Source organism: Pollachius pollachius (genome assembly GCF_949987615.1).
Source record: "Pollachius pollachius genome assembly, chromosome: 7".
NCBI classification, from domain to species: domain Eukaryota; kingdom Metazoa; phylum Chordata; class Actinopteri; order Gadiformes; family Gadidae; genus Pollachius; species Pollachius pollachius.
In genome coordinates, this window is record NC_136940.1 from 9,261,330 (window position 1) to 9,275,542 (window position 14,213).

At 43.3% G+C, this 14,213-nt stretch overlaps 1 protein-coding gene across 1 annotated transcript in view; it reads right to left on the reverse strand.

Annotated features, from left to right (window-relative positions):
- lnx1 (ligand of numb-protein X 1) overlaps positions 1 to 9,147 on the reverse strand; it is a 45,217-nt gene extending 36,070 nt beyond the window's left edge. The window contains exons 1-3 of the mRNA XM_079740584.1: positions 9,036 to 9,147; positions 8,121 to 8,212; positions 1,798 to 2,444 (exon numbers count right to left, since the gene is read on the reverse strand). Coding sequence (XP_079596710.1) covers positions 1,798 to 2,309 — 512 coding nt within the window. The 5' untranslated portion in view covers positions 2,310 to 2,444; positions 8,121 to 8,212; positions 9,036 to 9,147. The remainder of the gene's footprint in view (positions 1 to 1,797; positions 2,445 to 8,120; positions 8,213 to 9,035) is intronic.
- Between the last annotated feature and the right edge of the window lie 5,066 nt (positions 9,148 to 14,213).

Genomic DNA, 14,213 nt, shown 5'->3' on the forward strand with positions numbered 1-14,213 from the left:
GACTGAAGGGGAAAGAGACATGATAATGGGTGAAAAGAGATAGGGCGACATGGCAACTAGGCTTGGAATCGAACGTGGGTGGCTAGATCACTGGGCTAGATCACTGGGTTGTATCCAGGTATTTCTCTAAGAAATGATGATGTTACTCTACATTCTGGTTGAGTTATGTTCACAGTGCCCTCTGATTACATCTCCCTGGAATGTGTGTCAAGGAAGACCAAGAACGCGCTACAAACATGCCATGACAGTTACCAACGTTCTTCTTCTCAACACCTTGCCCCACCCACCTGGGACCAGACAAACACAAACCAAACCATCCCAAGCCCTGGGCTGGAGTGGGTGCAGACTTCAGCGTGAGCCCGGTGCTCAATTAAACCGCTCCATCCATGGAGAGGAAGAATAAGAGAGGAAGACAAGAAAGGCAGGGGGGAAGGAGGGAAAGGAAGTAATGAGAGTGAAAGAGATGTAGAACAACCAATACAACTGGTGGTGTAGGAGAAATAGACATCGAAGAAGAGAGTTGCTAAGCTAATTATGCATACAGGCCGTCGTTGTGGAGTGTACAGTGTACTGATTAGGGCGTACTGTACACTATCTACTGTGCAATGGACTCACGGTTGCCACGTGTGCTGTCGAAGCGCTTCTTGTATCTCCCAGGCCCCTGGGGGTGACGGAGGCCCTAACGAGGCTAGGAGGGGGGAGAGTGGTGGGGGGGGGGAAAACCACGGCTTTGAATCGAATGATGTCTTAACAGTTCATCTGAAGCCCAAGGCTTCGGCTTCAGATGAAACCATGGAGGGGGGAGAAATCATTCAGGGGGGGGTGCGGGGGTTGGGGTTAGTGGTGGAGGTGGTATGGGTAAGATCTCCAGAGGGTTAGGGCATGGGGTGGGCGGAGGAGGAGCCAGAGTGATGCGTGGTCACTGGGGGTCAGTGTGACGATAGAAAGGGATGTCCCGGCTGAGCCATGAGGGAGAGAGCGGGACCAAGACAAAGAGGCCTGGGTGAGTTCCGTAAGAACCAACAAGCCGCAGGGGCCGTTTGATTATTTACTTGGGAGCCTTCGCTCTGGTGTTGGGAATAGAATATTCTGTCAGCAGCCAAGCGCTGAAAGTGAATTGTATGGTAAACTAAAGAGTTGGCGCTTGGCTCCTCAGCAGAGCTCACAGGCTTGTTTGTTCTCTGTGAAGATTGAAGCCACAGAGCACTTTTCACACAAAATCAAGACCGCCAAAGTCATAACCTAGTTGGGGAATGTTTCTTGTCGACTAAGGAAAGTGGGACATAACAAGAGGATTCTTTTCGCAATTATTTAGATGTGTGTGTTTATCTGTAAATAATTATTTTCTGTGAAGATAATCCACCCTGAAATCTTTATTGACTGGGCCAACTTCATGAAAGGACTGATTCCTTTCAAGAGCAGATTTGAAAATTAAGCTGGGGGAGATGGCAGTATTGCTGCCACGGTGGAGAGCATGGTAGCTAGGGTGTAATTCCCAGCAGAAAGATACTGTATTCGATCCCTGGTGTCCACAGCCATCCTTTATCAAGCTGCCCTAACCCATAACTTGTGCCTTAATTAAGCATGTATCAGAATTTCACAAGTTGCTTTGGATAAGCTTCAACTTATCTACTTACCTATTAAGTATCTGTTACGAAACCTATTGAGCAAAAATGCAATATACACTGCTAAAATGGCAGGTTAACGTAGCCGTGGAAAAGTAGCACTAGATTCCCACTAGGGTGCTCCTTCTAAACCAGGACACACCCAACCAAAAGACAAGGTAGACGCGCCCACCTGCTCTTGATGTGGTCGTGGAGATCTCCGCGGGCCATGGTGTGGCTGCAATGCTCGCTGAAGGGGCAGGCTACGGTCAGCTTGTCCAGCAGCTTGTGCACCAGCAGGCTGGGCTTGCGGCAGCTTTGCAGCATGAGGGCGGCGCGGCACACAGGGCAGAAGTCGCTCTCCAGCAGGAAGCTGGTCAGACACTCCTGGCAGTAGGTGTGTCCGCAGGGCGTGTCCAGTGGCCGGATCAGCGGCTGCAGGCAGATGTTGCACATGAGGTCGTCGTCCACCTCCTCCTTGTACATGTACTCGTGGTTCTCCTCCTGGAGGTGGCGCTGGCCGCAGGCGCCGCACAGGTCGTCGGGAAGGGAAGGAAAGGGAAGAGCAGGAGGGGCCGTGGGAGGGGCAGGAGGAAGACGAGAAGAAGCCCGAGGCGGAGACTGTGAAGGAGGAGCGGCCGCCTCCATCATGAGCTCGTCCGACGGGGAGATGGGCGGGGCGGATGCTTCGGCCGCCATCGCCATGGCAACCTGAGTGGTTAGGGTTGATGGGGACAACTTCTTCAACTACTGAAGCACATGTGTGTGGGATGGCTTGGGAGGGCTCATTGGGCCCTTGCAACCAAAGACGACCCTAGCAACAGAGGTCCTCTTGAGGAACTGTGGGATGAAAAAACGTGCAATTATAAGTTCTTTCAATGTGTGCCTTGATTTCACAAGATTACTTAGGCCACCTAGGTTCTCTTAGACACACAAAGCATTGCTCAGGAACTTACCCACAGCATGCAAACCACCTTTTGTAGAGACACAAACACACACTTACACCACACACACAGTCGCGTACATACACACAATCATGTGAACACGACAAGTTTATACACACAAACATACAAACACACAACGTTTTGTACTCGTACACACACACACACACACACAAACACAGTAAATGGATGATGCAGTATGAGCCGAGGACTGCAGGAACACTAGGACAGTGTTTCCAGCCTCATTCCTTCAGATGTCTGATCCTCTCTGCTGGCACGCTGGACTGATATTGAGCCACCGCTGAGAAAGTCATTTTTCCTTCCCAGAACACAGAAACATCAATACCCCTCAGCCAGCCAGCGTGCACACAGACACCTGCCCTTGTGCATGGTTCACTCATCCCCAAGCACCATGGGATTTGAACTTTAGAAGGGGCAAAGCTGACCCGACGCTAGCACTTCGGGATTATCTGCGATAATGGCGTCTTTAAAGATCCGTGCACCACAGATGTGTGCACCCTGCTGCGATAGAAGCGTGCCTCGCACTCAGTAAACCATGGAACATGGCTCTTAGACTTAGCATTAATGGATGAGTGTTGGTATTAAACACGTGGTTAAAGGCAGCTTGGTCCTGTGTAGCTCAAGTGGTATAGCGTGGAATTAACACAGCCGGGGTTAGGGGTTGGATAGATGCACTCACAGTACTATGATAAGATTTGATGTTGTGATGGAACTGGGATTTGGCTTGGTTTCATCAAGATAACTTTGGGATGTGTTTTGAAACATATGTTGGCTTGTTGGTTCTAAAGATCAATCTTGATGTGTGTTGGGTTTTAAACAACAATTTGATATGTGTATGTGGTTCTAAAGATCACTCTGGGATGTGGTTTGGGTTTTAAACATGGCTACGTAATGTGTGTTAGTTCTAAATATCACTCTGGGACACGTCTGTGTATGTGTGTGTGCGCGTACCGTGTCTGTGTATGTGTGTGCACTTGTGTGTGTGTTTGTGTGTGTGTGTGTGTGTGTGTGTGTGTGTGTGTGTGTGTGTGTGTGTGTGTGTCGTATGGAGCGCTCGTGCTGTGCCGACGAGCACGTGCTGACCGTGCGCGACATTTCCAAGACAGACGGCGTTGGCGAGAGAGCGCAAGGAACAGATGGACGCGGTCAGCATCACGTCACCCTGGCAACGACATCCCATGATATCAGCCCGCCGAGCCACCAGTTGGCCGCCTAATGAGAGAGCCGATCCCTTTTCGGCGCGGATCCCTTCCCCCCCCCCCTCCACTCCCTCCTCTACAATCACAAAGAGGCAAAACACAACTAGGAAAATGTGTTCCTTTCTATTGGTGGAGATACTGGAATATTACATAGCATACGAGAATGAATAAATACATGAGAACAGAAGAAGACACATCGAAAGATCACAAACCGGTGTGTTTATGTAAAAACCTGTGGCCTGTGGAGAAAACTGGTCTAGACAGATTTACAGACCAGACGATGCGAATCACACCAGATAAAAGGAAAGGAGAGGAGTCGAGATAAGTTGCCGGGTCCTTGGCTCTTGAGCAAGGCACTTTATCAGTGCACAGGCAGATAGAGCTACGAGTAGGAGTGTGGCAGAGAGATACAGAGATAAAACATTCTGGAGAGAGAGTCAGTGAGAGAGAGCTATAGCGAACGTGTTTCAGGATGTGTCTGTTCATGTGTGTGTGTGTGTGTGTGTGTGTGTGTGTATATGTGTATGTGTGTGTGTGTGTGTGTGTGTGTGTGTGTGTGTGTGTGTGTGTGTGTGTGTGTGTGTGTGTATGTGTCTGTGTGTGTGTGGCTGTGTGTGTGTGTGTGTGTGTGTGTGTGTTTCTGTGTATGTGTGTGTGTGAAAGTGAAAGATAGATAGGGAGAGTGTGTCTGTGTGAGAGAGAGAAGTGGTGTATGGCCAGGAAAATACAAAGCGCCTGCACCATTGCCAACTGAAGAAATATTTTCGTCTAAAACTATTAACAATGTGGCATGGTGATACAGTCCCGAATCCCGTAAGGTAAAATGGGAAACAGTGTAAAGTTGAAATAGCATATGGCCTGTTACATTCAAGGGAATGCTACGGTTTGCAAATGTCACACATATACACTAATGTGTAACAAATAAACAAACTATTATCAGTATTATAACTATATTATATCTAACTAATATAATTATTTAACAACTCCTTTGTATTTACTAACCGGCATAATATTAATGCTACAAATACTTCTACCTATATATGTTACTACTCTCTTATGTAAATAGCCATTATTGCTGAAAACTAGCAACAATAATTAAAATGTCTTGATAGAATGGAGGTCGTACATATGCACTGACTCCAAAAGAGATGAATATTTAGAGCCAGTCCTCCAGAAATTCACATTCCACGAGCACTCGCTGGCCCCGTGGAGAGCATTTGCCAAGAGCTCATTATCGCTCGGCTAATCCTTAAAGTGACAAGATGGCATCACAGCACAGCACTACTGGGCGGCCATGCTCCACTCTAACCCGCGGACGAGGCAACACATAGCAAGTTATACTCGCAGCTATGGATGGCTGCTAGCTATCTTTGACGATCTAGGATCGCTAGCATGGATGGCTGCTTACTATCTAGAACTGACAGCGGGCTACAGGCGGCTAGCTTACACTAAAATTACGTACCTAGCTCTGACGATAGATGGCTAGTTAGCTTTTACAGCTATAACTTAAAACTTGAGAGCCGACAAGTTAGCCCTGATAGTAGGATAAACTATTACTGATGAGTGCTAGCTTTCTCTGAAAGTTAGCTGGCTGGCTTTGAGAGGGTGCTTGCTAGTGCTGAAGGTCACAATCCAGCGCTGATGTAAGTTTTCAAGCTCTGACAGACAGCCAGCTAGTGCTGACAGGCTACTAGCTCACTGTCATTTGGGGAAGCGTACCTATGTTCCCCTGGTCCTATGTTCCCCGGGTCCTATGTTCCCCGCTTTGTATGTGACCGGGGAACATAGGACCCTGTGAGCAAATCTTTTTTTCGTATGATGGTAGGGGCAAGTACCAGCTTTTTCGCCTCTGAATCGCCTGTGATTGGTTAGAATGGCTCTCCGCCGATTGGTTATGGTTAGGCTTAGGTTTAGGGTTAACCCTCACCCTAACCCTAACCCCAACCATAACCCTAAACCTGACCCGAACCCTTTGCACCTGGGGAACATAGGACCTGGGGAACATAGGGATGAACCCGTCAGTTGGCTAGCTCCAACAGGTGACCAGCTGCAACAGACAGTTTCCTATAAGGTAGCTAAGTAGCTCTGAGTAGCTACAAAATGACCAACAAGACGTTTCTATGACTAAGCTACTACTATTTCAATCTAATAATAATTGGTGTAAGGTTTAAATTTGTTGTTGTTTAGTCATTCATTCAGTTCATTGATTTACTTACCATTGGTGTGAACTTTAGACGGGGTGGTTAGAATAACCTCTGACTTCCTACATTGCATTGGCATATCAGAAACATGCTATCAGATGAGTTCACCAAAAACAACTCTTGAGTATTCCATCCAACTACTATGGATCACTGCTTTCAGGTCAACTGAACACAGCCAACTTCTGAAGTCTGTATAGTCTTACGGAGGGTGGTAGGTTCGAACTCCTTACCTTAATGAGTCATTGGTTATAATGTGTTGTCACCATCGGAGTAGCATTGCGTGTGTGTTTGTTTCCATGTGTGGTTAATGTGTTTGTGTTAAAATGTAAGACTTCAGAGATAGTAAAAGCTTGTAACATGTGTCAGAGCAGGGACTCCAACGGTTGTCCGATCAGTGCCTAATCTGTCCAGCTGGTTGGGGCCAGCACTGCAGCACAGCCCTCATCGCTATCACTGGGGATAACCAATGCGTTTCCTTTACGTGAAATGCTCCCCCGGTTCAACAGACTCACTTTAGTCAGAATCCCATTAGCTACAAGCTTGCTATGCTAGGAGCAGAACCCAACCCACTGAGACAAATGACTTGTCCATACACGCTGCAAGGAAAAACTGCAACGCAGGGCACTTTTACATAACTCTACTGTTAATCATTTTCAATATTAGCTCTTGTACATACCTTAACTGGGATGACATGGTTTTTTATACCGCCAAATCTATCTCAAATTAATGTGAGAGCAGTGGGGGATATTTTAAAGGACAAAAAGTAAAAACAAAGATCTTGTTCCATTTTGGTCTTTGAAGGGCAGGAATGGATTCGTCAGAATAGTACGAAGGAAGCATGCACATAAACACAGAACCAGGCTTGTTGGGACATTTCCAGACAGATCATTCCAGAACACAAAAACAGAAAACATATCCAAACCTGTTCCTCCATCATTCTAATTAACAAATATTCCTGATTTCCCAGTTCTGATCATGGCCACAAGACAAATTCATAACCAAACAAGGTGCAGTATATGTGAGTGAGTTGGGAAGAACTGCAGTTTGGGATTTTAAGTGAATACAACATAAAGATTACATTAGTTAAATGGAATATTTCAATGCCCACAGTCTCCTCAGAGTTCCAAAAAGATATATGACATTGTAACAATAGAAGAAGATAGCTATAGTGCATAACATACTCATGCTTAAATGTGTAAGCACTCCACAACAACTGATCAGGTTTAAGCCTTTGTATATGTTTAGTATAAACATTTTCCATTCTCAAGAAAGCACTGCCTGACTAACGGCTTGTTTGAGCATTTCGGTGAGCAATAAAACATAGTTCAGTGTGTCTTGCAGTCGAGTTTGTGTCCAGACAAACTAGAGACTCTTTGTGCTACATATTCCACAGTATTTGATTAAAAAACACAATTTGCAATGATTTAACCCATCTCTACAGAGGCGTGTTAAAGGTATATTTGCAGCCACCTTAAGGGCAAGGCCTACACTAGAGCAAAGCCTCCTCCAACAACCCGTTTGAAAAGCAAATTAAAAGGGAGCTCAAGAGTGAGAGAAAAACAATAGAAACCATTCTGTATCAACACGCTGTAAACCAGCAGCAGTTCGGGAATGACAGAATGGCAGTATGCCAGTCGTACCAGTACTAACAATATGAGACTGCTACCAGTATGAGAGTATTATTCAAGTATCAGTGTACTATCAGTATGAGAGCACTATGCCATTATGAGTCATAGATAGATATGGGCTGGGTTAGATGTAGATATACTTGTGCACACACACACACACACACACACACACACACACACACACACACACACCCACACCCCCACACACACACACACACACACACACACACACACACTCACTGAAACAGAAACACAGAGACATTAACAGAGACACACACAGGAATACACACACCAAAATCATGCATAAACAGACATACAGGTAAAGATACACAATAATACACATTGACACAAACATCCACACCCACTTCCCCACACACACACACACGTCATGATGCCAACTGACTGTATGTATGTCTGTATTGGGACAACTTTCTCTCCGTAATATATGCCATAAATAAAGTAAAATGCCAGTTAAACAGTCATAACAATATCTTGAACCACATCTTCTTTCTCCTATTGTACTTACGCGACTTCATGAGCAAATGTCTTTCTTTCTGGGGGGAGTTTCTGTGAACTTCTACCTGGACAGGTACAATCCCAGGACAGGCTCAGCAGTGGCTAAAAGGCAAACAGGAAGAGCCAGAGTGGAAAGTTAAGTCACTCCTTTAAAACGAAAAAAAAAAAAAGGACTTTGTCCAGGGGACACCGGCATCTGATTGGCTGTGGCTCCCACAGCGGTGAAACCTAATCTGCCTCACACTCCCGGGAGATTTCTACCTGTGTCAACTGTAAACCTGCTTACCTGAGTCCCAACAAGGTGAGCGGAAATTGACATGGCAGAGGAGGGCGGAGCAAAGGGGGAAAAAGGTAATCAACCGAGGGAACTGCCCCGACCAGATCTGGGAGAACGCTGAAAGGGCTTCCTGATAAATTTAGAGGGGGAGGGAGAAAGGTATAGAGAGAGGCAACAGAGAGAGAAATTATATCTAAACTAAGACCACACAAGAGGCCATTTTGTGTGCATAGTTTGTATAGAAGTAATGAGTATTATTGTTAGCAATGCACCGGGTGTGTGGGCTGAATCATTTAGTACCTGACATTAAAACGAACAAAATCAGAACAAAGGAGGCCCATTGGAGAAGAACATGTGAAGATATTTCAGTCTTAGTTCCAGTGGGACCAACTACTCAGCCCTGGACTCTGAATGCACATATACACACACACAACCTGTAATCAGAGTAAATGACAGCATGTTTGCAGAATGTTACAGTAAGTGTGCACAACACAACACACACAAGCAGTGTTATGGCTCGTAAGGTAGAGATTAATATTTCCGTCTGTTGTGGTTCCCCTTGGCGTGCTGACAATAGCTGCATTATTAGTGTGTGTGTGTCCCTGTCTCTGGAGTTGTACAAAAACAGACATTATCCCGTAGCTGTACCTGTGGTTTTCCTCGTTGGCGACTGCCAGACAGGTGCGACGGAGACAGAACAGACGTTTTCAACTGACTCACAGGGTGTCCCCATGTCATGCTGCTCTGTGATGTGTGAAACTGTTTGTCACACAATGAAAATAGAAAAAAAAAATCCTGTTTTACTTGTTTTTTAATGTTTATTTAAAAAGGGGTTTAATACAAATCGTGACATGTCCAATTTGATTTACTCGACTAAGATTGCAGTGCTTTTATTTTATACTTTGAAATACTGATACATTTTTTGGGGGACAAGAAAAAAAATTCTAGTAATAGTTATTTCCCTCTATCGTCACTATCACTATTTTACCTAACGGCAGTATTTAACGTCATTCTCACCCTGCTTTACGTTCACTACAGTGGCGAATACAAAAACAAACTTTGAGGAAAGTGACACAGAACGAACGTCCCCACAACAGTCAGAGACAAAAACAAGAGGCAAAATTTAAAGGGGTGATATTATGCCCCCAGCTGTGAGTGTGATTAACCATATACTGGGAGACTTATCCAACGTACATCTAGGAGGACACTCCCACTTTTGATGTCCCTAAGGCACAGGAAAAGACTTGTTAGACTGTCTAATCAGACTCACACCTGGTGGCATTATATCACCACTTTAAGGGAAGTGATGAAAAGAAAAGAAAATTTCAAACAAGTTTCAAGGAGTCTTTAGTGCAGGGATATGTAGAGCTCGATCTGGACAGTTGTTACTTTTGAGAATCACGTCCAAGAGACTGTTGGGCGTAGGGTTTATGTGGATGTGTGGAGCTCTGTCTGAGAAAAGAGAAAGTGCCTTTCATTTGTATTTCCATGACAGGATTCTAAAAAAGTATTCATGAGCCATGTGGTTCTTTTTGGATTTTTTTCATACAATTTACCGAAAATGTATCAGTCTATATCATGAGAAATATCGTTCCTGAGATACGAAATTAGCCATATCGTGATCGATTTTGTGCAAATCACACAGCCCTACTTTGAATAGCTTTTCCCTAGATCTTTGCATCACGATGTTGGGAATGTGGAATCCCCCAAATGTGTGTTTTTTGTATTCCAAATGGTTATATTTGTTGTATTTATAAGTTTGGTATAGTACCAATTGTGTATTTAAACAATGGGTAACGGTTTGTGAAAGACCACATTTTTATTTAAATACCCCTTTACCAAATAATCCTAACATACTTCATGGTTTTACACCATGAATCTGCTTACTCTGTGTGAGGAGGCTAATTGTTGCTCCCAGGTGTGCAGCCTTATCTAATTAATTAATTATCTAACGAGCTCCCCCTGATCCCTTAAACACTTGATATACATAAACGCCACATTGCTGCCTGCGATTAGTCAACGCGGCCGCAGTATTGGAGAGGCCACGATCAGGCCTTTGCTTTTGTTGATATGAAGTGCTACAACGTTAACATTTCTCAAACGATTTTTATAACTCCTAATTATTCATTGGTTTATGTTCTGGAGTACAAAACGAAAAATAAAAAATATTTTATATAATATACAAATATGATTGTATATATATATATATATATATATATATATATATATATATATATATATATATATATATATATATATATGTATATATATATATATATACATATATATATATATATATGTATATATATGTATATATATATATATATATATAAATGTATATGTATATATATATATATATATATATATATATACAATTGTTCTTATTATATAAATATATAATAAAACATTTAAAGCAATTTAGAAATGTAAAACTTTATAGTGTTATTTATCTAGAAATACTGCAACTCCACCGTGGCGGCGGCGGTGGCGACGTTAACCTACGACACAAAGGACAAAGCTGCGTCTATTTATGACTATATATGTCTGTGCGCAAACAGACCTGTTTGTCATAGCTCCCTGTTCAGCTTTCACACTAACACACTGATTGATTATGACCATTACACCAAACCAGTCTGATTGTGGATCTTTGAGTCATTAGATTAAATAAAGTTTGATGAAAAAGTAGCCCAACGATTGTGCTTCATCGTATCCCAGATACTGTCCTCCTAGCTTGGAAAATTAAACAATGTTGGTTTTGCACATTCAACCCCCTTATAAACAGCCAACACCTTTTTCAACAGATTCTGAAATGTTTGAACTAGTTTTTGCGTTTTTCTTGATCTAATAAGGATCCTGTTGATTTCGCCAGGTTGCAGAGCTAGCATAGCAGCATATCTTTGTTGAGTGCTGACTAGATGGGGCACATTTCGTCCAATCAGAGTGGATTAGCATTCTCAAATTGCAGGATTAACACAATCTTGTCTCATTACACCTGCTGCTAGCATTGTCTTTTTCAGAGTAGACAATAAAAACAGAACAGAACAGAACAAATTGGTCAAATGAATTATATGAAGAACGTTGACATAATGCTTAAAATGGATTTAGATAATTATGTTGTTATTTTTCAGCATGTTATTATTCATCCAGTAACAGAGCAGGACTATATCTTTTCTATCAATATGAGCAGTGGCTGGTGTTATCAGTTAATATCAGCAAGCCTATGATTTGTGGTTTGAATGTTCTGCGTGGCCACATAGACTTCGTGATGCTGTCCAAAAAGTAAATGTTGACATTAGGATCCAACCCAAAATCAGACAACTCATTTTATTTAGTTTTTAAACAAAGAAAGGGTGATTTCTTCTGCACCAAACAGGCAGCTGCATATACTTACTACAAATGACAAATAAAGGCTGAATACACATACTGAACATCCACATAATACACAGACAGGTCACATACAGAAGGGACTACACAATGCCAACAAGTACTCAAAGCAAATGGAAGAAACACATTATCACCTCGTATGACAATAAATGTAACTATAAAATGAGGCGGCGTGTGCGTGGCCCGATGAAAAACAACGCTCAAATCATGTTAAAATGCTTTTGATTCATCCAACCAATCATCAATCCTAAATAAAAAGATTAGGTGGGCGACAAGCAGACTCTCCCATCAAGCACCTGATGAAAAAGAAAGGCTTAATGAGCCAACATGATTAATGACCAGGGATACTTTGAAGTTTGAGGAAAATGTCAGCACTAAAAGGTATGGTTATTGTGATAATGGAGGGCTGGAAAGAAAATGGTTTTGCTACAGCTAAGGTCTCAGACTGCTGTTCTGTGACCAGAAGGCCTGATTTGGTTCTCTGACTGGAGATTGCTGCTCTGTGACTAGAATGTAAGATTGTTGTAAGCCTGCGGGCCTGTGAGCTGAAGGTAAGCCTGTTGTTCTGTGTCTAGAGGGGAGTTAATATTGGCCACTGTCCATGTCCATAGGGGAGGGTAAAGGTGAACTGAGTGCCGCGTCTCTGCTTCCATCTCGGATAAGACTTGATTCTTTAACCCTGTCATGCAGGTGGCCACACATTCCCGTTCTCTTGCATTTTCACTCTCTTTTTACACTCCTCTCTCATACATACATACACACACACGCGCGCGCACACACACACACACACACACACACACACACACACACACACACACACACACACACGCACACACACAAATGCACTTTTCGTGCTGCCTCAAACTTTTGATGAGAAGTAAACTATTTCAAGACTTTCGTGGTGCTGGGGAACAATTTAATTTAAATGCTGGTATTTCAACACAGTGATCTAAATTCACAGAATCCCATTCTTTCTTTCCCTCTCTCTTACTCTTTGCACAGATACTGTTCCCTGTCTTCTCTCAGCAGGGCCTGGGAGGAAGGGGGCTGTCAGGATGCTCTCCCCTTTACTCTGGACATCCATATTTCATGTGCACAATCATCCTGTTTTAAACAGCATGAATATGGAAGACAGGAAGCGAGCTGCAGTGAGGTCATCATAACACACACACACACACGCACGCGCACACACACGCACGCACGCACGCACGCACGCACACACACACACACACACACACACAGAAATACATAACACACACACAGTGACATACAAACAAACAAACACACATACATATATAGAAATTAGAACACAGTCATGCACATACTGCATACACACACACACACACACACACACACACACACACACACACACACAAATACATACACACACACCTTAGAAGAAGCTTGAATGTGGTATTTAAAACAGAGTAGAACTAATGTACTCCTTTCCATATCTAAACTGAGGGATCCTCCTGAGTTTTCCTTCCTCTCCTCTCTTCCAGCTGGCTCTGAATATTGTTTTCCTCGCCCTTCTAAACGGCTTTGGGTGATAAAGGACTGTGTAAATATACATGTCTTGTCTTGTCAATTTTAACTGTCAAATGTCAACAGCAGCAGCATTTGTGTCAGATCAGTTTTTAAATAAAGACAGCCTCCCACTGTCGAGGGAGGAATTAATTTATCCGTTCAAGTTGGATGACAAGCGGGGTTCTTCTTTTACAGACTGGTGGAAGGGTGTGTATAATTGATGATCATTTCTGGTTCAAGTTCCTTGTTTATCCTGCGTAGCTGTGATGAGATACTGGTTTTTCTGAGAGAAGCTATGTTGGTTGTCTCATTAGCCTTGGACTGTTCCTGATGTCACCCGAGTCATTATTTAAGGAGTTGGAATTCCCCTTAATTCCTTTCTCAGCCCTTCAACATTGGAACGCATAGAGAGAGAGAGAGAGAATGTTGAGCTCAAATTGAAAACACAGTCCCTGTCCTCAGCTGAACTGGGCTGAGTCAAAATGATTGCTTGTTGGAAATTAGGGTTAGGGTTAGGGTTAAATTAACCAGAACCACCTTCTGGTGTCAAACCAACCAGGGTCACCTTCTAGTATCTCACTAACAGGGTCACCTTCTAGTATCACACTAACAGGGTCACCTTCTGGTGTCAAACTAACCAGGACCACCTTCTACTGTCAAACTAACGAGTGTTACATTCTAATGTCAAACTAGAATAAAACCTTTATGAAACCTTTAGTTTCAAACTAACCAGGACCACCTTCTAGTGTCAAACTAACCAGGGCCTCATTCTAGTGTCAAACTAACCAGGACCTTCTAGTGTCAAACTAACCAGGACCTTCTAGTGTCAAACTAACCAGGGCCTCATTCTAGTGTCAAACTAACCAGGACCTTCTAGTGTCAAACTAAACAGAGCCACCTTCTCATATCAAACTA